This window comes from Varanus komodoensis, unplaced genomic scaffold (assembly GCF_004798865.1).
Source record: "Varanus komodoensis strain SLA01 unplaced genomic scaffold, ASM479886v1 scaffold46_1, whole genome shotgun sequence".
In the NCBI taxonomy this organism is placed as follows: Eukaryota; Metazoa; Chordata; class Lepidosauria; order Squamata; family Varanidae; genus Varanus; species Varanus komodoensis.
In genome coordinates this window covers 509,932-534,762 of record NW_025336043.1, presented here as the reverse complement: position 1 = coordinate 534,762, position 24,831 = coordinate 509,932, and the positions used below count along the sequence as shown (strand labels likewise).

Sequence of the window (24,831 nt, the reverse complement as noted above, 5' to 3'; positions counted from 1 at the left end):
GGGGAGGGGGCGGGGCAGGCGTGCCGCCCCGCCCCGCCCCGCCCCGCCCCTTCTGAGCGCGCGCCTGCCTGCGGTCCTTCGCCGGGCGCCGCTGTGCGCGCGTCCCGCCACTCGCAGCCTCGCGTCCTCGCGTCACCCGCGGCAGGCCGGGCCCGGCTGCGGCTGCGGCTGCGGCCGCGGCGGGGGGCGGGCGAGCGCCTGGAGCCCCGGGCTTCTTCCCCCGGGAGGCTGCTGCTGGGTGCTGCCCCTGGCCAGCTGGAGGCGGCTCGGCCTGTTCTGGTCGCGGTCACACGGCCCCGCGGGAGCAGGCTCACCGCTCGGGGGCGCCCCTCGGTCGCGCAACCCTCGCGGGGGCTCAGGTCACCTTCTACCGGCTTTGGCGGGTGGCCTGGTGGTGCCACTGCCTGGCCGGGGTGGCCTGGCTTCAATAGCCGTGCTTTGGTAACCTCTAAATCAGATTACAACAACGCGCTCCCTCTTGGCCCGCGAGGATCAGGCAGTGTGGAACTGTGCAAATGACCGGCTCTGCCAGGCCGATGAAGAGACCGTTCGGCCACCGTTTACTAATAAATGCTCATACTGATAAAATGGCACTTGGTGGGAGGGTGCGAGCAAAGTCTAGATCACCTGCTTGCTGTCACTGTTATAGAACCAACCTACATCCTGAGGGACTTGAGACTCGATTCTCAGACTTTTCCAATGGGGTCAGTTCACTGTCCCTTAGGCTCTTGGGGGAGTGGACTATAGTTGGGGGAAAAAAATGAACGAATTCCTATGCACACTGCACATATCTTATTTGTAGTGCAAAAAACCAGGAAAAATAGTTAAAATGAACAATTTTAATCAACGTAAACTTACTACTATTTGAGTGGGAAGTATGGGCCTGCTTTTGGCTAATGAGATGGTGACACCCCAGAAACAAGTCCACAGCAACAGAATGAGTATAAAACTGATACGATGAGGACCATTTCTGCAGAGAACAATCATGAGCTCATCATGAGCACAGAGCTCATTTACATATGTTGTACTGTGATCCACAGGGGATCGCTTTTTGGAAAGCGATGGACAGGCGGCAATGAAGCGATCTGTCGCCTCCACACCACCTGTTTTAACCGCCATCTCCAATAGCAACCGAATGGCACTAATAAATCTGCACTCAACATCAGTGCACACCCATAGAAATACATGACGTGTGGCATCCTACATCAAAATTTGCATTACAATTTATTTTTCATGAGCAAAAATGAGGAGAGATGGAGGGGAGCAACTTCTGAATCTGCTAAAAATGATTTTTATTTAAAAAAATATAAAACAGCTTTAAAAAAAAGAGAAACTCGCTGAATATCCACTAGGACCTGCAACCCAAGTCCGTCTCTACATAAAATTTGTAAAGATGTACCCAGGTTGCAGGACTTAGTGACTATTCAGTGAGTTTTTCTTTTTTCAGACCTGTGTAATGTATATTTCTTTTAAATTAAAAAATGTTTGCTCCGCTTGCTCAGGCTGCAGCAGAAGCCCAAGATGAGGCCGCACCACCCGCCGAAAGGGAGAGCGCGACACGGGGAGACACGAGGGTGCCCTGCTTCAGAGCCAGAGGAAGCCTCCCTCACAGGCGCTCACCTGGCCCCGGGAGCGGGAGCGGGAGCAGTGAGCACGGGGCGGCTCCCCTGGCCGAGAGGTAATGGCTGCTTTCCACGGGCTGAGGCGAGGGGAGGCAAGGGACGAGGCTGTGGCCAGCCGAGCAGGGCGCGTCCCGCCTCTCCCCACCATGGGGGACGTGCGGGGAAGCAGCATGGCAGCTGCTCGACCGCGGCCTGCCCTGAGAAGACCATGGTGGAGCCGCAGGAGCTGCAGCCCCGCTCCTGCTCCGCCTCCGCCCATCCACCCCCGGCCTCGGCGAGGCAGCCGCAGCTTGGCCCGCAGCCCGGGATGTGGCTCATATTTCTGTGGTTAAAAAAACGCCGGATTAACCCTATTACATTGAACGTTACAGGGATATTTGATTATATTTTTCTTACCTTCTATCTTTAGTGTCTTCATTTCTCTCTTCCCACCACCCTCCTCTCTTCTGTATTCCTGCTCTGTATTCAGAGCCAATGCATGCGTGCAACAGGGGGACGAGCCGGCGTGTGCACAATTCACGCTGGCAAGACCAGCACAGCAGCAGGAGCCAGCCAGAGCTAGCAGAGGGAGCCGGCACACGCACAGTCAAAGGGAGCTGTTACAATTTGGCGTGTGCGCCAGCTCTCTGCTAGTCTCCGAAACTGGAAGAGTTTCAGAGTATGCCTGCACCAGCTCAGAACTTTTGGACTCATTCGGAGATCGTTTTCTCTGAACGAGTCCGAAAGCTGAGGTGGGCTGGGTAAATGACCCTGCCAGGCTGTATCCAACCCGCGGGCCGTAGTTTGAGGACCCCTGCTCTAAGTATATGTAACTCCATCCAGTGGTGGGAGGGGAAGTGATTATAGATAAACAATAAATGCATGTTTTGCAATGTTTTTGTTTCCTGAACTTTCAATAAAGGAACTTCACACAAAAAAACTACTCACACTTAACAGTTATGAAAAATAGATAACTTGATCAATTTTAATAAGCACATAGTAAACACCATTCATGGAAATGCAAAGAGTTTTAAAAGACATTACAAATGTGAGTAAGTAGGTTTAAGGTAGTGCCTGTTTTGGGGTTTTGGTGGTGCCATAATTCCAGGCCTTCGGCCAATTCCTGTCTTGACTAGAGGAATGTCAGATGTAGAACCTTTGGAATTAGATGATGCCTTTCTGTCATTTTTGTAACCCCTAGAAAGTGCGGGCAAGGAAGAAAAATAAAGCAATAATGTGTTATTGATCACATTATTTATATAAACATGAGCAGATACAATTGTTTTAGAAGTCTCATGGGATTAAAGTACTTACAAGAAAATTCTCTACACTTGTGCAGTTTGATTAAACTTTCATCCGTACATTACGAAAAATACCCAAACTGTCAATTTCAGGTTTTACATGGGCTCCCATCCCAGGCTGCTGAGAAGCAGACACTTCCCTTCCCAAAGGTTTTTCTCTTCTGGATTTTCGTGCATTTTATTCAACACTTCACACCCAGCCGTGCACATCAGCAACCCAGCAATGGCTTTTTGCACTAACAGGCAAGGTGCATGCAGCCTGATAGTTGAGTTAGTAATTATTTTACGAGGTCGTTTGAAATTAAAAATGATTCCATACTGCTCTCCATAAAAGTGCTCTGCCCCTGTGCCATTTACTCTCCATGCAGTGTTTCATAATGAACTAATTAAAATATCTTTTATTATTGTTTTATTCCCATTAGCAACATGCAAACCAATGACGATTTTTTCCCCCTTGGATCTGAAAACATACCGCTTGGAATGTGACTGCCGACCCCCAGACCCGGTTTTCTTCTTCTTCGATTCTCTGAACGGCTGTGCCTTTCTCCTCTTCCTTCCCTTGTTTGTTCCGTTTTGGAAATAGCCAGATGTTGTGCACATGTCCTCCACTGCCTCGCCAACACTGCAGTTTCTGCTGACATCAGTGTCTGTGGTTAGAAGTGGTTTGCCTTCCCCTGTGGAGACAGAGCCCAAACAATTTGCTGCATTCATGGATGTTGCATGCAAACAGCAACCACCTCACTGTTTTTTCCTTTGCGCTGAGACTAACAATTTCTCCATGGACCCTTTTACTGGGAAGATTTGGTAGCTAAAAGCATTTTGGTGGGGATGTTTTCCCCTACCCAGCATCCGTTAAAAAAGGGAGGTTTTTCTGCCCTTCAGTTCTTCTTGGATCACCTTCAGTGCCTCAGGAAGCTCTTTCTTTCTTAGCACTTGCATGTTTTTTCCTTCACATCTTTTTTCTCTTCCATATACCTTAGCATCTTTCTCTATACACCCTTTTCCTCCTTTAGGGTGATTTTTCACAGTCTGCTTCTTTTTCTCCGTTCCACCTAACCCCCACCCCCAAACCTCTTTGTGACCCTGTGCTATTTCCCACCTTTATCAGACCCAATTTTTGATGAAGTCCAGACAAAATGAATTGGTGCTGGTTGCCATACTTTTCTTCCTGACTGCTCCAGGCAGTCCAGCAATCCCAGAAGCCCCCTCTGCAATGGCACCAATGACGACAAGGCCAGAGACTATGTACCGGGTGCAAGAGAAGGATGCAGTCTTCCTAATCCAGCACTGAAAGCCAAACTCAGTGGTGGTGGAACCTGAGAGTAACCTTGCTATGTGAGAACGGGCTCCCCTGTTTTTAGGACTGCTTCAGCTATGCCAACACTTTCCATATAACTGCTACCAAACCAGAGAGCCATATACATAATTTGTATGAACAGCTCTTTATGTCAGTGTGCGTCACTTCAGTGTTGTGTAGGAAGGGAGGTGTCTCTGGCATACCTCAAAGTAGCCTAAAGCACATTAAAAATTCTTACAAAGGGATCACCCACACAGCCTGTTTTTTCAATGGCAACCATGTATGTATGTATGTATGTATTTATTTGGGGTTTTTTTTTAACCTCGTCTAATACGTTGCAGGTCTCTGGATGGCTAACAAGTCAAAACCTAATAAATAATCCATGACTGAGCATAAACATAGTTAAAATATTAAAACATTAAAATTATGGAAAAATAAAAAGGTCTTGACATGGCACCAAAAAGCATACAACTTTGGCGCCAGGCAGACCTCTCCAGGGAGCACATTCCATAGGCGGGGCGCCACTGCAGAGAAGGCCCTCCTCCGAGTATGTTCTCTCCTAATCTTCAAGGAGGGCTTCCGGAGCAGGGCTTCAACTGCAGATCTGAAGGGGCAGGTGGGCATGTAGGGAAAAAGACGTTCCTTTAGGTATCCAGGTCCCAAGGCGTTTAGGGCTTTATAGGTCAATACCAGCAGCTTAAATTGGGCCTGGGCTTCAACTGGAAGCCAGTGGAGCTGATAGAGGACCGGTGTTATATGAGAATAATGACCGGCCCCCGACAGCAATCTGGTGGCTCTGCTCTGAGCCAATTGAAGTATCTGGACAGTCTTCAAGGGCAGCCCCACGTAGAGTGCATTACAATAGTCCAACCGGGAGGTTACCAGAGCGTGTGTCACCGTTGCTAGGCAGTGCTCATCCAGGTAAGGAAACAGCTGATGAATCTGCCGAAGCTGAAGGAAAGCACTCCTCGCCACCACCTGAGCCCCCAGGGACAGTTCCGGGTCAAGGAGCACTCCCAAGCTGTGGACCCTGTCTTTTAGAGGGAGTGCAACCCTGTCCAGGACAGGGCCAAAATCTGGAAACCTGAACCACCTACCAAATAGACCTCCATCTTATCTGGATTGAGTTTCAGTTTATTGGCCCTCATCCAGCCCATTACCTCGGCCAGGCACCGGTTCAGTACAGCCACTGCCTCACCTGGATTAGTTGTAAAAGAGGGGTAGAGCTGGGTGTCATCAGTGTATTGGTGACTCCTCAGCCCAACCCTCCTGATGACCTTTTCCCAGTGATTTCATGTAGATGTTAAATAGCAAGGGGGACAAAATGGAACCCTATGGTACTCAGCGGCAAAGTTGCCATGGTACAGAGCCATGGTCCCCCAGCATCACCTTCTGGAATCAGCCGGCCCAATAGGAGCAGAACCACTGCCTAGCAGTGCCTCCCACTCCCAAAGATGCCAGTCGATCCAGAAGGATACCATGATTGATGGTATCGAAAATCGCTGAGAGATCTAGGCGAACCAACAGGGACACACTCCCCATCTGTCTCCCTGCACAGATCATCCTACAGCACGACCAAGGCAGATTCAGTACCATAACCGGGTCTGAAACTGGACTGAAATGGGTCCAGATAATCAGTTTCCATCCAAGAGTGCCTGGAGTTGTCCCGCCACCACCCACTCCAACACCTTGCCCAAGAACGGAATGTTGGTCTGTAACTGGCAGCCACCTCTGGGTCCAAGGATGCTGCCTTCAGGATGGGCCTGATCGCCGCCTCCTTCAAAGGAGCAGGGACCCGGCCCTCCCTCATGGAAGCGTTAATACCCTCCTGGACCCAGGTACCAATCCTGTGTTTGGCTTTGGTAAGTAGCCAGGAAGGGCACGAATCAAGCAAGCAGGTGGTAGGGCAGACCAGTCCAAGCACCTTGTCCACATCATCAGGCCGCAACAACTGGAACTCATCCAACAATGTTGGACCAGATGGGGCTCCGAACACATCCCATAATGGAACCCTATCAACTGTGGAGTCCAGCTCGTGACGAATCTGAGCGATTTTCTCCTTAAAATGCTGGGCAAAATGGTCACAGCAGGCTCTTGATGGTGCCACTGGATCTTTCTTAGGGCCAGGATGGATCAGCCCATGTACCACTCAAAAGAGCTCCGCTGGACGGCACTGTGAGGAGGCAACGGAAGCGGAGAAGAATTTCTTCTTTGCCGCCCTCACCGTCACAGAATAGGCTCGATAATGAGCTCGTAAGCGTGTTCAGTCAGATTCATCCCATGATTTCCCCCACCTACGCTCTAGCCGTCTCCCAACCCACTTCATTGCCCGTAGTTCAGGTGTATACCAAGGGGATGGACGGGCTCTGCCGGGTGAGAGAGGATGCTTAGGAGCAATCGTGTTGATTGCCCTGGCCATTTCCCCGTTCCACAAATCAACCAGAGCACTGACAGGAGCACCAGCTTTATCAACTGGAAAATTCCCCAGAGCCCTCAGGAACCCATCAGAATCCGTACTGTTCTGGGGGTGGACCATCTTAATAGGGTCCGCACCCTTACAGAGGGGAAAGTCAGCCTCGAGCTCAAATCTCACGAGGAAGTGATCTGACCATGACAAAGGAGTTAAACTTAAGTTCCTCACTTCCAGCTCATTATCTTCCTGCCCCATCAATAAAATTAGGTCCAGAGTGTGACCTCCAGAGTGTAACTATACAGATGAAGTAACATCTAAACGTGTAAGACTATGTACCCTAAATAAATAAAATGTCTATACAGAATTTAATAGCCACAAAATACCTGAGAATGACCATTCAGAGTACTTCTGCATCACTTCAATTATATCTGCTCCATATTTCTCTAACTTGTCCTCTGTAACACCATCAATCTGAAGCAAAGCTGCTGGGTCCGAAGACAATGTCTCTGAAGATGAAAGCAGCCGAGATTCAACATTTGAGTTGGCAGAAGCAAAAATAATACAAATAAAATTCCGCTGTTAAAACAAATGGACTTCCCACAAAGCTGTTTCTTTTACGTGAAAAACACTGAATGTGATTTCTAGCCTCATACTGAGAACACAACAAGCTCTTACAAGCATGTTTTGTCCTAAAATTCCCTACCAATGGAATTAAGTCATGGCACCTGCCAGGCACTAGGAGTGGAACAGAGCATCAAAGAGAACACAATTTACAAATACATGCACTTCGATAGTGAATCCAGCCCAACTATGAGGCAAAAAAAGTAAGAAATACAAGCAGTACTGTAGGTTTATAACATTTCTATACTGCCCCTTAGACAAAGCTCACAGGGCAGTTCACAAAAATTAAAACTCTAAAATACTACATGATAAAAAATAAAATCTCTCATGTTTACATTTCTCAGACTGATCCATTCACAGCAAAGAGAGAAAGAGTATTTGTACTTCATGGCCTTTTAAGGTTGACAGTTTGTTGTATTTCTCTGCACCCAAGTGACATACTAGGCTTTAATATGACACTGGATTTGGCAGCAACAGAACAGAATAACCACATGATCTAGTGAGTTCTTCCATGAAGGTCCACATTACCTGCAATTCTTTTAAGAGTGGCAGTGCTAAAAATATTGAAGTAATGAATGCCAAGCATTTTCCCAAGATTTTTGCAGACATCCATGAGTTCCGAGAGACATTTCTTGATCATTTCTTCCCGCTGGGACATCTTGGCCACCAAAGCCCTTTGCTTGCGAATGCTGCTGGCACTTTCAGTTTCACAGAACTCTACCTGGGAAATGAAAGGACACTGTACAAAACTACTATTGAACTGGAGCGATTGGTTGAAGTGGAGTTGCCTCCCCATTACAGCTACTGTGGGAACAAGTAGAAACAGATCAATGCAGTCCCTTTCCTTCCAAAGGCCTTTCTTTACACGAAATTTCCGTACTGCTAGCTTCATTTCTCTTGCTGAGGCTCAAAACACTGAACTTATATTGGGGGAGAATACTGAGCACCTCAGGAAGGGTTAAAACACCCAAATTTGCTCGTTACATACCTGGAGAGTGCCACTTAGCACAGCGTAAGCTCTTTCTCCTAACTGCACATACGCTACTGCTTGGTCATTAGCCGTGATGCACAGGTCTTCATCCAGAATCTTGTCCAATACCAGCTTCCTGAAGAGTCGCTCGGCATTGTGGCGTGAGTATGCTGCCCCCCTGCCAAACAGGCCAGACTGAATCTTGGCGCTTTTCGTGCCTGTTCAGAATTAAGACAGATTGCGCCTTCTTGAAACAGAGGGAGGAGGAGGAGGAGGAATACAGACATCAGTCTCTGCCTCTTTTGGCTGCAGCTTCAACCACCAGTGGGAAACAGCCTGAAAGTTCAACGCTGAGGAAGTCCAACCTCCAGAGAAGGGAGCTTATTGTCCTTGCCTATGGCAATCCAACACCAAACGTCGGTGACAGATATTAGAACTTACCCAAGAAAATGTCGATCATCATATTCAGTGTGTATCTTCCAGCATGTCTTCTCACAGTTGCCTTTCCACCACAATGCTCCTGAACAAACCTGACAATGTCTTTCACATCTTCTGTCACATTCCTCAATTTATATTCCTAAAAAGAATCGTGAGAAGGGAAATCAGCTTTGCTTCACTACGGCTGACAACATACTGTTAGTTCGCCTGGACACTGTTCCATATGCAAGATGCGCAAGTTAAATTCATGGTTTAGGAACGCTACATGTAATCTAAAACAAACACCAAGACCAATATTCTAAAGAAAGAGTTTGAAAGTCATTGTCAGTGAATTTCATTAATATATTCTGAAAGAATAACATTTCAGAAAGCTAGGAAGAACTTGTCGTACCTGCCGTTTGGAGCAGTTATCACAACTCACTTCAGGGTATTCCTTACAAAAGTTAGAATTAAAGCCAGTTTCTCCAAAATAGGACAGCAGCTGCAATCTCCGGCACTCCACTACATTTTCACAGTAATGCACCATGCTGTAGAGGTTGTTGAAATGTGTCTGCCGCGTGTCGCGGTTGCCATCTTTTTCCACTAGAACACAGGAAAAGGGTACTCCAGTCTCCCAGCTCACAGTTTGCCAATGCTCTAGTATTCCAGGGTTGGATACCGTGTCCTATTTATTCCAGGCATCCTGGTATGAAATTATTTGCCTAAAATGTAAACGGCAAGTAGTCATAGCACTTGCAGGCAAACTGTCTATTGGAGGACTGCAACTTTACACGGGGACAAGAAAGTATAAGGTAGGCGCTAAAGCCCTCTTTTGCCCTCACTTTGTAATGTGCAGCCCACACCGGTTGGATTTTACCCGGAGGTTTGAGAGAGGAACGCTTACTCAGAATGAGCCGCCTCAGCCTGGTGACATCACTGTAGCTGTAGAAGAGGAGGCAGTTGGACATTTCTCCATCACGCCCAGCCCTGCCTGACTCCTGATAGTAACCTTCAATGGATTTGGGGAGAGAGGCATGGATCACAAAGCGCACATCCGGCTTATCAATCCCCATTCCAAACGCAATGGTTGCACATATAATCTGGAACAAAACAAAACAGAATTCTCGTACAACTGAAGTTAAGCTGGACACCACTGCCCCATTTTGTGACAAACTCAGTACCAGCTACCTGACTATTCTCTCTGCTTCACCTCACACTAATGCTAAGGAGGATAAGATAAAGACTGCAACGTATTTAGAAAGAGTCAGTCGCTACCACTTTGCTTTGCCACAATAATTATTGCATCACATTTGGGCAAACTGCTTCTGGTTCACTGTGTATTTTACTTCCCTGTCTTTGCAGGTTTTTTAAATTTCTTCTTTTCAATTAAAAACTACACTCTCGTGTTCAATCAATGATGTGCTAATGTGAAGAGTTTTCATTGTAATGCATTTTCCATTCTACAAAGTCAACATTTCTCCTTTAGAGGATTAATCATCAACATTTAAATTGGCATTGGGAGTGTTCTGTGCCTCTTGATTTTACTGCCTGCTTGTGTTCTTTACCTTCATCTTTACATTTGACCCACTTTACCTGACATCCATCCTGATTAATCCACTTCTGCTGCACAAGATCTCGGATGTTATCAGGGAGACCAGCATGATATGCAAGGGCAGAAAGACCAGCTTTCTGCAAATTTGTGGCAACCGAGTCACATTCGTACCGTGAGAGACAGTAAATTATTCCAGAGTCATCTGCAAAACGCAAGCATAAGGCTCAGGCAACTCAGCCGCTTAACAATGGCAACCGCATTTTCATATGCCTTCGCATCCCATTCGCTTGGATTTTTAATTCTACTTTTGGCCAGAGAAAAGGCCCTCAGGGCAGTTAGAACCGTCTAGTATTTGGGATAAACAAACATGAAAACGGTGCAGCAGACAATGCTCCGTTATTTACACATTTCCACCCTGCCCTTCTTACAAAAGAGCTCAAAGTGCTAGGTGACATTCCCTTTTACCCTTTCCTATTTTATCCATGTGCATGAGGTTCTCTCCACAATTTTACTCATAAAATCAACTTGCAATGGCGGTCTGGTTTCTGAGATAGTGACTTGCCCAAGGACCCCACGAGGTTCACTGCGGAGCAGGATTTGAACCAGGGCTTCTTCACTCTAACTTCCTAGCAACCATTCCGTGGCTCATGATGACAGGACGTTTTTAGCATGGCTTACGACGTGCTTCAAAGCACATCAAAAATTAAAGCTTCTGGATATGTCACTAACCAAGTGTCAAATATTTCCTTCCAATTTAGAATCCTTTCACGAAACATAGGCTTACAAAATCCAATTGAGATGAATAAGAAAGGATCAGGGAGGAAGAAAGGAAGTTAGCTCACATGGGTGGTATTTTCTGATCCACTGCAAGCAGTCCAAAGCAACATTTTTGGGCTTTTTTGGCAAAACATCGTATTTCAGGTTGTGCCTGTTAAAGCTCATACTGAACCTTAAAAAAAAGGGGGGCGGGGGAGAACATAATTAAAACATGCAGTGATTCTTTTCAAAAAAAGGTATATAAAGAGAAGAGAGCCATTCGGAACTCGAACCAGCAAATTTGTCTCCGGGGACTTTGTTTCCCATCTCAGCGTGCCCGAGATCAGGGGCAAGGATGCTGTAGCTTGCAGCCCAACTTGGCCTGCTGGGTCGACGGATCCCCCGTGAGGGTCCTCAGCCAAGGCACAGCCTCTTCAGGATTAGCTGTGAGAGGAATCACCGCTGCCACCTCTGACGGCTGCTCAGATACGGCAGCAGCAATGCCATTGGTGTACATGATGCGCACTGCCCCACACGGAAGGGACAGCAGGGTGTGAAAAGCTTTGCTCCCTCACATTCTTCCTGAGGAAAGGTATATGGGGCTAGCGCTATGGGTGAGATGCAAGCGGGCCTGCAAAAGGCTGGCGGAGGGCCATCTGCCCCACCCTGAGTTCAGATCAAACTTACACCTGCGGCTGAAGCATCTCGAGTTGATTTAGGATGTCCTTTCGCACCCGGGGGTTTGCAGTGGCAGTAAGAGCCATCATAGGAACCGAGCAGAATTTCTTACGAAGCATATTCAGACGCTTGTAGTCTTTACGAAAGTCATGGCCCCACTAGCGGAAAGAGAACGTGAAACATATTTTGCTCTCAGTTTACTGTGGGGTCCCACTGGTTTAGTGACCCCTGAATTTCCCAATGAGGAAAGATCACCTGGCTGACACAGTGCGCCTCGTCAATCACAAAGCGTGCCAACAGCTGCCGCTCATACAGGTTTTCCAGTGTGGACATCAGCCGGCCACTCGCACAGACCTGTGGAAGATGCGTATCAATTAAGTCAGAAATCTCAGAGGATCAGCTGTTTCAGAGAATCGTTCGTTCGTTCGTTCATTCATACAATATTTGGATACTGCTTCATGGCCAAGCAGTTTCTGGACCAGTTTACAGTACAAAGTTAAAGAAAAGCAAAGTCTTAAAAGCATGGTATCATCAAGACACTGGCTGGTCAGCAAGAAAGGCCTCTCAGAATAAAGTTACCTTTATTTGGTCATTGCAAAAAGGCTTGCCCCAATACCAAACTACCTCTCATAAGCCAGACCTGTTGTCCATGGCTCATTTAGCGCTATGTGCAGAACAGGAACTCTGACGGGTCTCTGCTTAACGAACCAGAGCCGTAGCCCAGCGGCAAATCATGGTTGATGGCCTTGGACTGCTGGCCAAGAACTAAGCCAGACCTGCGCAACTCCCCAGCAGGCTTCAGGCCAGAGCAGGAGCCAGAGCTCCATCACCCAGCTCTCTGACTGCGGCAGGTGCACGACATGCCTGCGGGCTGCCCCCAGGCGGCACCTCAGCCCCCCTACAAACCTTCTCTGGAGTGACATAGAGGAGCTTTATGATGGGATCTTTCTTTGATAACTGCATATAGATTCTGGATGCTTCAGCATCAGTCTTATCACACGTCAGGTAAGTAGCTGGTATCTGCAACACGAAGGACCACGGGACCATTAGCGGCTGGGCCTCGCCAAGTATCCACCCAGCCCAGCATTCTGTCCAAGCTTGCCACCCACTTGCCCGGCAGAACCTCACGTGCAGGACACGAGTGCAAAGGCACCCTCTCACACAATCATGGACTGGTGGATCTGGAAGGGGCCACCAGCTCCAGCCCCGGCTCAGTGCAGGACTCCACATTAAGCCATCCCTCCGAGACGGCTGTCCAGCTGCATCGTGAATGCCTCCAGTGAGGAAGACCCCCCACCTCGCTAGGCCATTGGCTCCATGGGCATATTGCTTTCGCAGTCAGGAAGTTCTTCCTGATGTTGAGCCAGAATCTGGCTCCCTGGAACTAACCCCCCTATTCCACTTCTTGCACTCTGGAATGGTTGAGAGGAGATCCTGGCCCTCTTCTTTGTGACACTTTTACTTGAAAAGGGCGATCATATCATATTCTTGGCATATTTTATTGTTGACTCACACTCAGCTTGTGATCTATGACAATTCCAAGATTCTTCTCATTTGTGGAATTGCTGTGCCAAGTATTCCTGATCTTGGAAAGATGCATCTGATTTCCTTTTCCTAGGTGCAGAACTTGGCATTTGTCCCTACTGAATTTCATCCCGTTGTTTCCAGCCTAGTCCTCCAACCTATCAAGAGCACCTTGAATCTACTTTCTGTCTTCCAGGGTATTAGCTGTCCCAACCACATCTGTGTCATCTGCAAATCTGATCATCGTTCCCTGCACTTCCTCAACTAAATCATTACACACAGGGTTGAACGGCTTTAAATCCAAGCACTTTAGATCAACCTGAATCCAAATCTCAGTGCCCAAGTATCTGTGCAGGGAGTGGGAGTTCTACATTCACACGAAAGCAAAAAGGCAGCACTGCCCTGGCCCATGGCGGCTCCAGGCACGGCCAAGACACAACCTTGACCTTTTCTACATCAACAAGAAAATTAGGGTGGAAGAGGCAACGTGGACCTGAACTCACATCCATTGCAGTGAGCTTCTGAACTTGATCTATGATCAGCGACCTCAAGGGAGAGATGACAATGGTGACTCCCACGGAAACACAGGCGGGCAGCTGGTAGCACAAGCTCTTACCACCGCCTGAGTAAAGCATCAAACAGAAAAATAAAGGTTAGCTGGACAGTTTGCCCAAAACGTGGACACTAAGCAGATGCAAGTTGTCATATTTACTTTGTTTATTTATTGAAAGCTTTTGTATGATGTCCTATTATTCAAAATCTCAGGACGGCTTACATAGGAGGTTGGCCAACAGCTAAAATGCTCCTTCTGACGTCTCTGATAACTATTCCAAACTTTCCACACGCTACCACTCCAAGCAGAACACTGCAAACACAAGTTGCAATGCAAGATTGCACTGTCCACGGCTCTTTCCTGTCTTGAAATAGGAAATTTTGTCTGAAAGCGAAATCTCACCAGAACTTTTTAAAACAGTAATTCTGAAAAAGTTGTGCCTTTGATTGTTATACAAAGGATACATTTATTTTATTGAATAGGTCTATAACTGACACTTTGACTGAAGTGGCTTACTGAGGACGTTAAGGGGACAAGCCAAGAGATGCACAGGCCAAAAAAAAAAAAAAGGTCCTACAACTGCTGGGAGTGTCCAGCCAGCACAGCTGCATCAGGGAAGCCGGGGGTGGTGGGGCTTTTTGCGTCGAAACATGCATAGGACTGTGACTGAAAACCCCTCTACTTAAAAGACCAGAAGGTGGCCCGGGAACAGGGCTGGAAACCACCTGGCTGAGGAGTGGTTGGCCGCATTTACATGTGGCTAAGCAAATCAACAGAGACACAGTCAATCAACAAGGGAAGAAATCCAACAGATTCCATTTAGTCAGAGTGGATAAACATGTTTTATAAACTTGATTTGGATTTGGGCTTTTGTGAGATGTCCTTGTGTGTGCACATGCCTTGCCTATAAGCAAAGCTCAATCCTACAAAATGTATCTATTTATTATTTAATTTATAAGCTGCCTTTCCTCCAAGCCTAGGGGCTCCCTTCGAGGGGGAGTACACGATCCTCCTCTCCGTTTTACCCTTACAAGCAGGCCGTTGAGGGCAAGGGGTCGAGAGTCAATGACTGACCTCAAATCACCCAGTGAACTTCAGGCCAGGCAGGGACCAGAGTCCAGGTCTCCCCAGGTCCGGCCCAGCCATGCCCTGGCGACTCCACCACACTGGCTCTCATGACAAAAAGCACAGAACCAGCGGACCAGAGGGAACACTTCAAGCCCACTTATCCCATGTCGGTTGTCCCGTGCCTCCCTGTGACCAGTTCGGTCCCACCCCTCTTGCTGCCCATTTATTCACCCAGATCTTCACTCTTCCATAGCTGTCTCGACTGCCAAAAGGCACACCAAGTGTCCATAATGCACAAGTCCCTCCCTGTGAATGGCACCTTGCCACGAGCATCCCCCACCGTTCGCTCATTCCACGGCCTCGGAAATCCCACGCGGTGCCAGGCTAGCTCATACTGCACACACACTCCCAAGGTGGGCAGGCACCCTCATCCACGCTCACCTGTGGGCATCAGGATGAAGCAGTCTTTCCCTAGCAGAGCGGCATTGATGGCCTCAAGCTGATTGGTCCGAAAGTGATGCAGACCAAATCTTTTGTGAAATATCTTCATCATTTCGTTCGAATGAGGAAACGTGAAGCCTCCGAAGCATTCTAATGCTGGATCTCCAGAAGGTGGATTTTTGAACAGTGGGCCTAGGAGAAGAGGAACCCTTATTAGAAGGCTGGACATGATTTTAGCCTTTTCCAGTGCTTTACCAAGTCCTTTATGTCAATTCAATTTATCTGTAAAAGCACGACATGCTCAGCGGAATAGGTAGATTGGCAGGACCGGATCTTAAAGTCTATCAATAACAGAACATGAAGTATTTCTGGCATCTGTGCAGCAAACCAAGTGTCGGATTTCTCAAAGGTTTCAGAATACAAATGCAAGGACAGTGTGACTGGGAGAAGGAAAGGCAAACCACTGCCTAGCCATTGTGAATCAGCAAGCGATTGTGCGTGGGAAGGCCTGCCCAGGGCAACACCCAGGATACGCCACAATACCTGCGTCAGATCAGTTCATTGTACCTTCCATGGTAGTTTCTTCCCACAGCAAAAGAAATTCTAAGATTAAGCATAATTTACCAAAGGAAATCTTGGCAGATGCAGAGCAGTTTGCCTGGGGATAAATAGGATGAGGAAGGCGGCCGTTTCTTCTGGCAATAGGGGAGTTCTTTTCCAGGAACGGTTTGGAAGGTTGCACTGCCTCCACAAGCTGGTGGCGAGTTGTGGAACACTGTTCAGTTGTTGAGTTAGTAAGCATATCATCCAGTTCATCAAAGTCATCAATGTCAAAATCATCATTAGCGAAGTTCTCCTCTCCCGTCGCCAAGGAGTGCTCACCTCCCAGAGTGCTTTCAGGTAGGCAGAGTTTGTTTTGCCCCCCTGAAGTTGTTCCATCCATCTCTGAATAAAACCGACCTTTCTGTTCCATCTTTCTTTCTTTGGTGCCACTTTTGGAAAAAGGCAACACTGAATTTTCCACTGCAGAGATATCACCGTCCACAGCAAAATGCTCTGAAAAACCAGATGGCCAAGCTTCACTTAAGTCTTGCGTGTCTGGTACAAAGGAGGGAGTTGAATGGTCGCACCAGGATCCAGCAGCAACTCGCCGTTGTCTAGAAGAAAGAGTTTCTCCGTGAGGGCTAGTGAAATAATTTTTCCCCAGCTGAAAGAAAATGCCACCATCCAGAGAACCATCATACCCAGAATAAAGCCTGCTGTTTGTACTCAGAGATGTACTAGTATCCTTTCCTCTTCCATAAATGTCATTTAGCAGTTTCTTTCTGGAAATAAGAAAAATTGAAATTTTGGGGGAAAGTCGCAGAACAGATAAATTTAGTCATAAAAGGCTCTTTAAGATTTAATTATGTACACATTCTACTCAATTATTTACCTGCTGTATAGAAATTATCATAAGCTAAGTTCATTTTCTACAGCCAAAATACTAATATTATAATACCAGAAAAAGAACTGCCCATCTTTTACCAAACAACGAATTAAGGGTCTTAACAATGTTTTTAATATCTTAGCAAATGCTATTGTGATGCCACCTACGGACGGCAGATACATGGATATTTGCCCACCTGTTCTGAGGCTCCTGCATAGCTGTTTCTATTGACAGTTGCATTACTACAAACACCCGTGGTCACACATTCCACGTACACTTATTTTAAATGATTGTTTTTCTTATTGTAAGAAAATTTGATCTTTTCCCACAACAGACCTGCAATCTCGCTGTTGAATCAGCTCCTTCCCACATGACAATGACCTCAGCTCCCTCTCTGGGATGGAATCCACCAGTTTACAGATGCTCGCCATCACACTGTGGAGGGAGTCTTCCAAAGTTAAGTCCGTCCCTGAAATTTAACATCATATAGTCAGGATACCCCTTTCATCATAGTCTCCCAACAACTTGAAGTTGGCCTGTTTCAAGATCAGCGAAGTCCCAACACTTCACATTCTAATTTGCTAGACAGCATTGGAGCTAAGTGTTTTACAATTTATTTAGGGAACTGTTTATGATTGGAGAGGGAAAGAGGTAAGTACGGTTCCACCTCACGTGACACACAAGATCAGACTCTGGAGCCCTTGTTCCCCAGCCCTGGGATTTAGCCAGCTCCAACACTGTACACAAGTCTACAGGAAGCCTGTGTCTGCCCAGAAGAAATATCTTTGCAGGCCTGTTTTGTTTACCTTTCTGCTCTTTGTTGCTTCCACTGGTGGACACTTCAGAATCTGTAAAGCTGTTTTCCAGAACTTCAGGAGTTTTCTCTGCAGCAGGTTCACTGAAAATATAACTGCAATGCTAAAGGGCAGTATCTTTAAGACCTCCAAATATATGATACATACAGTGGTGCCTTGACTCACCGATGCCTTGGTTCACAACCAAATCGGGTCACAAACAAAAATTTCATGAAACTTTTGACTTGGGTTGCAAACTCCACATTGGGTGGCAACCAAGATCGTAGCCATCTCCCCACCCCCTCCCGGAGTGGGGAGATGGCCATGATCACAGTTGTGTTCATGAAGGGAAGACATAGAGGAGCTGACAACAGAAGAACTTGCTGAACTCCAGTGAGCAGCAGAAGGCACTTGCTAAGGAGGAAGGTTAGCAGTGATATGATACAATCCATTATGAAAAAATGGAACGAGTGCCAGGATTTCTTTGAGAAGCACCACCCCAACATAACTGTAACAAACAGAGTGTTGAACCTGATGAACGATAACGTGGTCTCTCATTTCCAGAGGGTTATGCAGTGCAGGAAAAAACAAGTGATTATAGACAGATTCTTCACCAAAATTGACCCTGCAGCTAAGAGACAAAGAAGAGAGGAAACCCCTGAAAGCGATCTCCCCATGGAGAGTCTTATGGAGGGGGTCTCTCCCTCAAAACAATAACCTCCCCCCCCCAGGTTAGTGTTCTCCACTGTACTGTACAGGACTTGGTTACTTTGTTGTTCTTTGTCACTTTGTTGTTTGTCACTTTGCTTCAAATTTTTCTGATTAAAAAAATAGTTACAGAACGGATGAACCTTATTTACATTGAACCTTATGGGGAAATCTGACTTGGGTCACGACCAACTTGGGTCATGACCAGAGTCCTGGAATGGATTAAGCTGGTGAGCCAAGGTACCACTGTATATTGAATTCCCTAATCTTTTCCCCCACCTTCGTCCTCCCACTCCCTGCTTTCTTCATGTATTTATTTAGGACATTTTTATGCCGCCCCGTTCGCAAAAAGCCTCGGGGTGGCTTCTTTGCACACAGTCCCTGGTAGGACTGTGTTTTTAACCTTCAGGGAAGACGGGGGAATTACTGGTTCCCAGGACAGGGCCAGCAAGCTAGAATCAGAAGGGTAGCAGAAAGAATGGACCCAGACTCGCCAGTGGTGGTGGCCGGCAGCGTCTCTGCCATGTCGGTCTTCTTGTCGAAGGTCAACATGGGCTACACGCGCACCAAGGGCAAGCCAGTAGCCCTGCTGGAAGAAAAGGTGAGAGCACCACAGCAGCAAGTGTTCGCCCTCAAGGGACTAAGAAAAGATGAAGGCTCTTCAGACAGAGCAGTGGGCTTGTGATACAGGAACCGGAAGTGCAACAGCAAGCTGAGGCTGGAGAGGAGAATCCTGAAGAGAAGAGGCGAATAGAGCGTCATACCTAATGCTTTTTAAAAATGATGCAGAAGGCACCTCTTCCTCTGGAGAAGGTTGTATGAAGTCTACATAGTCCTCCGTCTCCTCCAAGTCTGCCACCGCATCACAGCACCCATCCTCTTGCTTCTCATTCACCGGTAACACAAAGCCAGTATCATTCTGTGCTTTAGCAAGCAAGACAGAGCAAAGTATTTTACTCAACAAAGACTGATATGGTATTAAAAGGCCCACTGAAAAGGACACAAAAACTCTCACCTGCTTAACTAGGAACCTGAGTAGGTGGTTTTCTAGCAGGAAACAAGCACATATCCTTTGGTTTGCAAAAACATTTCTTATTTGACATCCCTTCCCTTGCTCCCTAAAAAGCAAAGCTCTGTAACAGCAACTGAAAATGCCTTTCCACGTCTTTCACATCTCATGATATACATTAAGCTACTGTGTGAGGTAGTTCAGAACTCCCATGCAGTTATGCTAACCTCCAGGACGCATGTCTCAGTTTTCAAAAATTGTTCCTTTTTAATTTGCATTGTCTGCTATGAAGAACAGCGTAGGATTTAGACAGCAAAGGGGCAGGTTCAAACTCCCGTTCAGTTACTAAGGGTACTGGGCGCCTTTGGACCAGTCGCTCTCGCTCAGCCTAACCTAACCCACAGTCTGGGTGAGAACACTGCCCTCAACTCCACGAAGGATATCGTGGGGAAAGATCCATGTAGGAGCAAAATTATATATAAAGTTTTGCTCCACACTGTTAAAAGCAAGTGTTAATTATTGCCCATGCTAATCTGTTGCAGCAAACGCAGCGCAGCTATTCTAGAAGCCGTCTTAGGCAAGAGACGATGCCACGACGGAAACACTTGGCTGCTTACCTTTTGCAGACTCTTTGTTGCCACTGGAGAGAATTTCTGCAGAAGTCTCCTCCTGAACATTATCTCGGGGGCTAGCTGTTGGAGAATCAATCCAGATGACCAACTCACTGCTCTGTTCCTTGCCTGGCATCAGAGTTCTGTTGTTCTTACAGTCTTCATTATATTCTTGGTTAGCTCTACCTGTGGCTTCATTCTTTGATGACTTACTGGTAAATATACTCAGCTTCCTTGAAGCCTTGCTAGTTTTAACAGACAGACTGTTGGAAAATGACAACGGCTTTTGCTTCCCAGGTATTTCAAAGTCATCCAAGTCATTCCAAACGTCATCAGTATTAATATCTGACTTGTATGAGCTGTCAAGATCGGCTCTGGGGAAGTGGGAGCCACTCTGTTCATTGCCCGGTACTCTTTCTTTCACAGGAGACACAAAACAATCCAGAACGTCCAAAAGTTGTTTATTTGGATGGTTTTTTCTTCCTTTTTGATCTTTCAAAGTTCTTTCAAAGTGGCTACCAATTTTGGCCTGCTTATCCTTAGTGCCAGAGAAAGACACGCTTGGTTTTATCAAGGATGAGTTAATATCCTTTTCCTTTAAGGCCACATCTTTTGTCCCTCCTGAATTTTGCACTGGTGTACTGTTATCAATAATGGTTTTCTTTTTGAAAGTAAAACCCCTACAAAAATCAAAGTAAACAAGCAACTGGTTTAGATTTGTAGTCATTCATCTAACAGTGGGATACAACATGTAAACTCAAGCCAGGTTTAGCTTGCATTATTCATTGTATCAACATTTCTTATCCTATGACATTTCTTTGCACTTCAAACAAATACTTGAATGTTACACACAAATACTGAAAAACAATATAGAAAATTTCTTAATTCGACCTCTCATTCCAGATCACTTATTCATTGTAACTTGTTTAGATTTAAAATTACAAAGGTTACTTTCCATTTTCACTGTGGACTAAAATGGCTTAGAATTAACTCCGGGAGCCTCTCATTTGTTGCTCCAGGAAAGCAAACAAGCACAAACTTATTTGGAAACTAAGTGATTTCATTTTAAGACCAGCACTTGCATTATAAAGCATTCATTACGAATTTCAAATCATTACTAGCACAGAAGGTACACTGTAAGCCACCTGCAGTTCTGGCTACTGGACAGAGTAGAACGTAACAGATAATCTAAATGCACTATGGACCAAGCAGATATGAAAATGGCATGAAAATGGTAACAGCAGAAAAGTTGCTTTAAACTGCAGTTATAGTCTCTTCCCTATTTATTGATAACACTGGTCTTAATTTTAACTTTTTAATTAAATTTATTACTTACATTTTGCTTGATTGTATATATTGCCTTATTTTGCTAATGTTTATTATAACTTTGTAACTGCCTTATTTTACTGATGTTATTGATTTTATTGTAATGGCTGCCCCGAGAGCTTAATGCTAATAGGGCAGCTTTTATATAAATTTAATAAACAAACAAACATTTCTCTGACCTCCCCATCCTCATGGATCAGTTTTTACAATACTACAGGCACCACTAAAAAAGCAGGACTAAAATATTTTTTTTCAGTAGCAACTAAAACCATCCCAAAGAAAGAGAAATGCAAGAAAGCAAAATGGCTGTCTGAGGAAGCTTTAGAAATAGCTGAGGAAAGAAGGGAAGCAAAAGGCAAGGGAGAAAGAGAAAGATACACCCAATTGAAAGCAGAATTCCAGAGAAAGCTAGAAGAGATAAGAATGCCTTCTTAAATGAACAGCGCAAAGAAACAGAGGAAAACAATAGAACAGGAAGGACCAGAGATCTCTTCAGGAAAATTGGAGATATGAAGGGAACTTTTCATGCAGAGATGGGCATGATAAAGGACCAAAATGGCAGGGACCTAACAGAGGCAGAAGAGATTAAGAAGAGGTGGCAAGATTACACAGAAGATCTATACAAGAAAGAGCTTAACGCCCCAATAACCTTGATGGGGTGGTCACTGACCTCGAGCCAGACATCCTGGAATGTGAAGTCAAATGGGCCTTAGGAAGTCTTACCAACAACAAAGCTAGTGGAGGCGGCAGTATTCCAGCTGAGCTATTCAAGATCCTAAAAGATGATGCAGTAAATGTGCTACACTCAATATGCCAGCAAATTTGGAAATCTCAACAGTGGCCACAGGATTAGAAAAGGTCAGTTTACATCCCGATTCCAAAGAAGGGCAATGCCAAAGAATGTTTGAACTACCGCACCATTGCACTCATTTCACATGCTAGCAAAGTTATGCCCAAATCCTACAAGTTAGACTCCAGCAGTATGTGAACCGAGAACTTCCAGAAGTACCGGCAGGGTTTTGAAGAGGCAGAGGAACTAGAGATCAAATTGCCAACATACGCTGGATCATGGAGAACACTAGGAAGTTCTAGAAAAACATCTACTTATGCTTCATTGACTATGCTAAAGCCTTTGATTGTGTGGATCACAACAGATTGTGGCAAGTACTTAAAGAGATGGGAGTACCAGACCAACTGATTTGTCTCTTGAGAAACCTATATGCGGGTCAAGAAGCAACAGTGAGAACTGGACACGGAACCACTGATTGGTTCAAAATTGAGAAAGGAGTTCGGCAAGGCTGTATACTGTCGCCCTGCCTATTTAACTTATATGCAGAGCACATCATGAGAAAGGTGGGGCTGGATGAATCACCAGTTGGAATTAAGATTGCTGGGAGAAATATCAACAACCTCAGATATGCGGATGATACCACTCTCATGGCAGAAAGTGAAGAGGAACAAAAGAGTCATTTGATTCAGGTGAAGGAAGAGAGCTCAAAAGTTGACTTGAAACTCAGCATTAAGACAACTAAGATCATGGCATCCAGTCCTATCACTTCCTGGCAAATAAGATAGGGAAGAAATGGCGATCGCATCAGATTTTATTTTCCTGGGCTCCAAGATCACTGCAGACGGGGACTGCAGCCAAGAAATTAAAAGACGCTTGCTCCTTGGGAGGAAAGCTATGGCAAATCTAGACAGCATACTAAAAAGCAGACACATCTCCCTGCCAAGAAAAATGCGTATAGTCAAGGCTATAGTTTTCCCAGTTGCAATGCATGGCTGTGAAAGCTGGACCATAAGGAAGGCTGAGCACCGAAGGGCTGAGGCCTTTGAATTGTGGTGCTGGAGGAGACTCCTGCGAGTCCCTTGGACCTCAAGGTGATCAAACCGGTCAGTCCTAGAGGAGATCAACCCTGACTGCTCTTTAGAAGGCCAGATCCTGAAGATGAAACTCAAATACTCTGGCCACCTAATGAGAAGGAAGGACTCCCTGGAAAAGAGCCCAGTGCTGGGAACAATAGATGGCAAGAGGAGAAGGGGATGGCAGAGGATGAGGTGGCTAAATAGGGTCACTGAAGCAGTCGGCGTGAGCTTAAGTGGACTATGGAGGATGGTAGAGGACAGGAAGGCCTGGAGGAATGTTGTCCATGGGGTCGCGATGGGTCTTAGGTTTGCAGGGGAAGCTGCAAACCTAAGCTTCCCCTGCAAACCTAGAGGCGAGACTGAGGGAACTGGGCCTCTTCAGCCTGGAGAAGAGGAGACTCAGAGGGGATATGTTGGTGACATACAGGTATGTGAGGGGATTTCACACAGAGGTAGGCAGAGACCTGTTCTTCCCTGCAAAGGAAGGCAGGATGCGCTCCAGTGGAGTCAAGCTCAGGGAACCGAGGTTCAATTTAGATGCCAGGAAGTACTTCCTGACAATTAGGACCCCGAGGGTGTGGAATGGGCTTCCACAGGAGGGGGTTGAGGCCTCATCGGTGCGGGTGTCCAAGGACAGGCTAGACATGTGCATGGTGCGCATGTCGTGAGCGGAGCCGGATGGAGCTGGGGATCAGACTCGATGGCCCAGCAGATCCCTTCTGACTTACTCTGCTTCTGTGTTTCTATGCATGCTCAATAACCGAGACCAGCTACCATAGCTCAACTATACACAGTCTGAGATATTAAGTCATAAACGATCAACACTTACACAGCCTTATGTTTGAGAAGAGTCAGCTTATTTAAGGTTCCTTTGGCTGAATGAAGTTCGAGCTGCTTCTGAAGGTTGTTTTGTGGAACAGCTGCCATACTGATTTCAAGAAACTGCAGCAGAAGGGGGGAAAGCACAGGATGTAATTTCACCTCTTTAAAACAAAGATATACTTTTAAAAGGGGGGGGGCAGTGACACATTGAGAGCATGGGTCACACTGATCACTACTTCATTCCCCAATCTAAATCCTTTGTCTCAGTTACTAGGATTATGTACAGACCAAGAGACAGAGGCAGGTAGTTCAAGTCCCACTACTACTGAAAAGAAAGGATAAAACCTTTCCAGTCAGTAAAATGGTGCTGAGGATGCCATGCAGCCTAAAAGAAGCACCACATAGGGCAGTGTCTCCAACATCAAGTCCATAGGCACCCAGAATCTTTCCCTTTCTTAACTTTCTAGAAATCGTGCATAGGTTTTAAAAAAGCCAAGCCAAATAGTAAGCAAAGTACCCATATATAAAGATAGCATCTAAGTGCTCCCGATTCATGCGCTAAGAATTACCTAAGACCCTAAGCCCACCGTTACAGCAGATCCAACCTTATCCTTTCACTTAAATTCAGCCGCGAAAAGAGCACAGAGAACGCATAATTTCCATGAAGCAGATCAACTTCATGAAAGCGGGGTGCATGACAACCACTACTAAACGCCGCTCCAGCTCAAAGCGCGTCCATGCGATGGCCACTCCCCAAGCGCGACAACGGCCGGCAGGGCCGAAGCAGCGGCAGCGCGGTGCCGGGGTCAAGGGCGCAGGGTGGGGCTCGGGGGACCGGGTGCGTGTCCAGCTCGGCGCCGGAGCCCTGTGGGGCAGGCCCAGACTCGGCCCAGCCTACCCCACAGGGCTGCCGGGGCGGCGAGGCGCCTGAGGAGACGGGGCGGCGACGGCGCGCCGCGTGCGGCCACCGGCGCGACGAACTCCGAGAGGCAGGCGCCGCGCGAGCTGGCAGCGGAGGCCGGGCGGCACGGCCCGCGGCCCCCAGGCGCGGCGGCAGCGCCGCGCCGAGACGCG

At 46.7% G+C, this 24,831-nt stretch overlaps 2 protein-coding genes across 4 annotated transcripts in view; both read right to left on the bottom strand.

The window, feature by feature from the left end:
• The window catches only part of WDR76 (WD repeat domain 76), a 10,473-nt gene extending 9,354 nt beyond the window's left edge, over positions 1–1,119 (bottom strand). The window contains exon 1 of the mRNA XM_044444871.1: positions 1,018–1,119. Within this exon, the coding sequence (XP_044300806.1) occupies positions 1,018–1,119 (102 nt within the window). The remainder of the gene's footprint in view (positions 1–1,017) is intronic.
• Positions 1,120–2,558: 1,439 nt separating this feature from the next.
• On the bottom strand, positions 2,559–23,894 carry BLM (BLM RecQ like helicase). 3 transcript variants are annotated; one of them, XM_044444911.1, is made up of 22 exons: positions 23,765–23,894; positions 19,750–20,423; positions 18,888–19,047; positions 17,428–17,519; positions 16,958–17,090; positions 16,437–16,517; positions 15,817–16,349; positions 15,193–15,384; positions 13,634–13,752; positions 12,513–12,626; positions 11,862–11,960; positions 11,616–11,764; positions 11,015–11,121; positions 10,214–10,374; positions 9,525–9,720; positions 9,033–9,223; positions 8,645–8,780; positions 8,222–8,421; positions 7,762–7,954; positions 6,996–7,118; positions 3,375–3,576; positions 2,559–2,798 (listed from the first exon to the last, which is right to left on the bottom strand). In XM_044444911.1, exons 1-22 carry the CDS (start codon positions 23,860–23,862, stop codon positions 2,642–2,644), a joined length of 4,110 nt encoding a protein of 1,369 aa, XP_044300846.1. In that variant the 5' UTR covers positions 23,863–23,894; the 3' UTR covers positions 2,559–2,641. The 3 variants fall into 3 exon arrangements, with proteins under 3 accessions (XP_044300846.1, XP_044300847.1, XP_044300848.1); XM_044444912.1 differs by lacking the exon at positions 12,513–12,626; XM_044444913.1 differs by lacking the exon at positions 23,765–23,894 and having other exon boundaries at positions 18,888–19,042; positions 19,750–19,888.
• Between the last annotated feature and the right edge of the window lie 937 nt (positions 23,895–24,831).

Coding starts and splice junctions, on each gene's coding strand:
- BLM (XM_044444911.1), bottom strand. CDS start 23,862: ATGGCAGCTGTTCCACAAAACAACCTTCAGAAGCAGCTCGAACTTCAT. Junction 20,424..23,764: donor CTTCTCAAACATAAGGCTGT/GTAAGTGTTGAT, acceptor TGATTTTTGTAG/GGGTTTTACTTTCAAAAAGA. Junction 12,627..13,633: donor AGAAGCTCACTGCAATGGAT/GTGAGTTCAGGT, acceptor TTCGTGTTGCAG/ATACCAGCTACTTACCTGAC.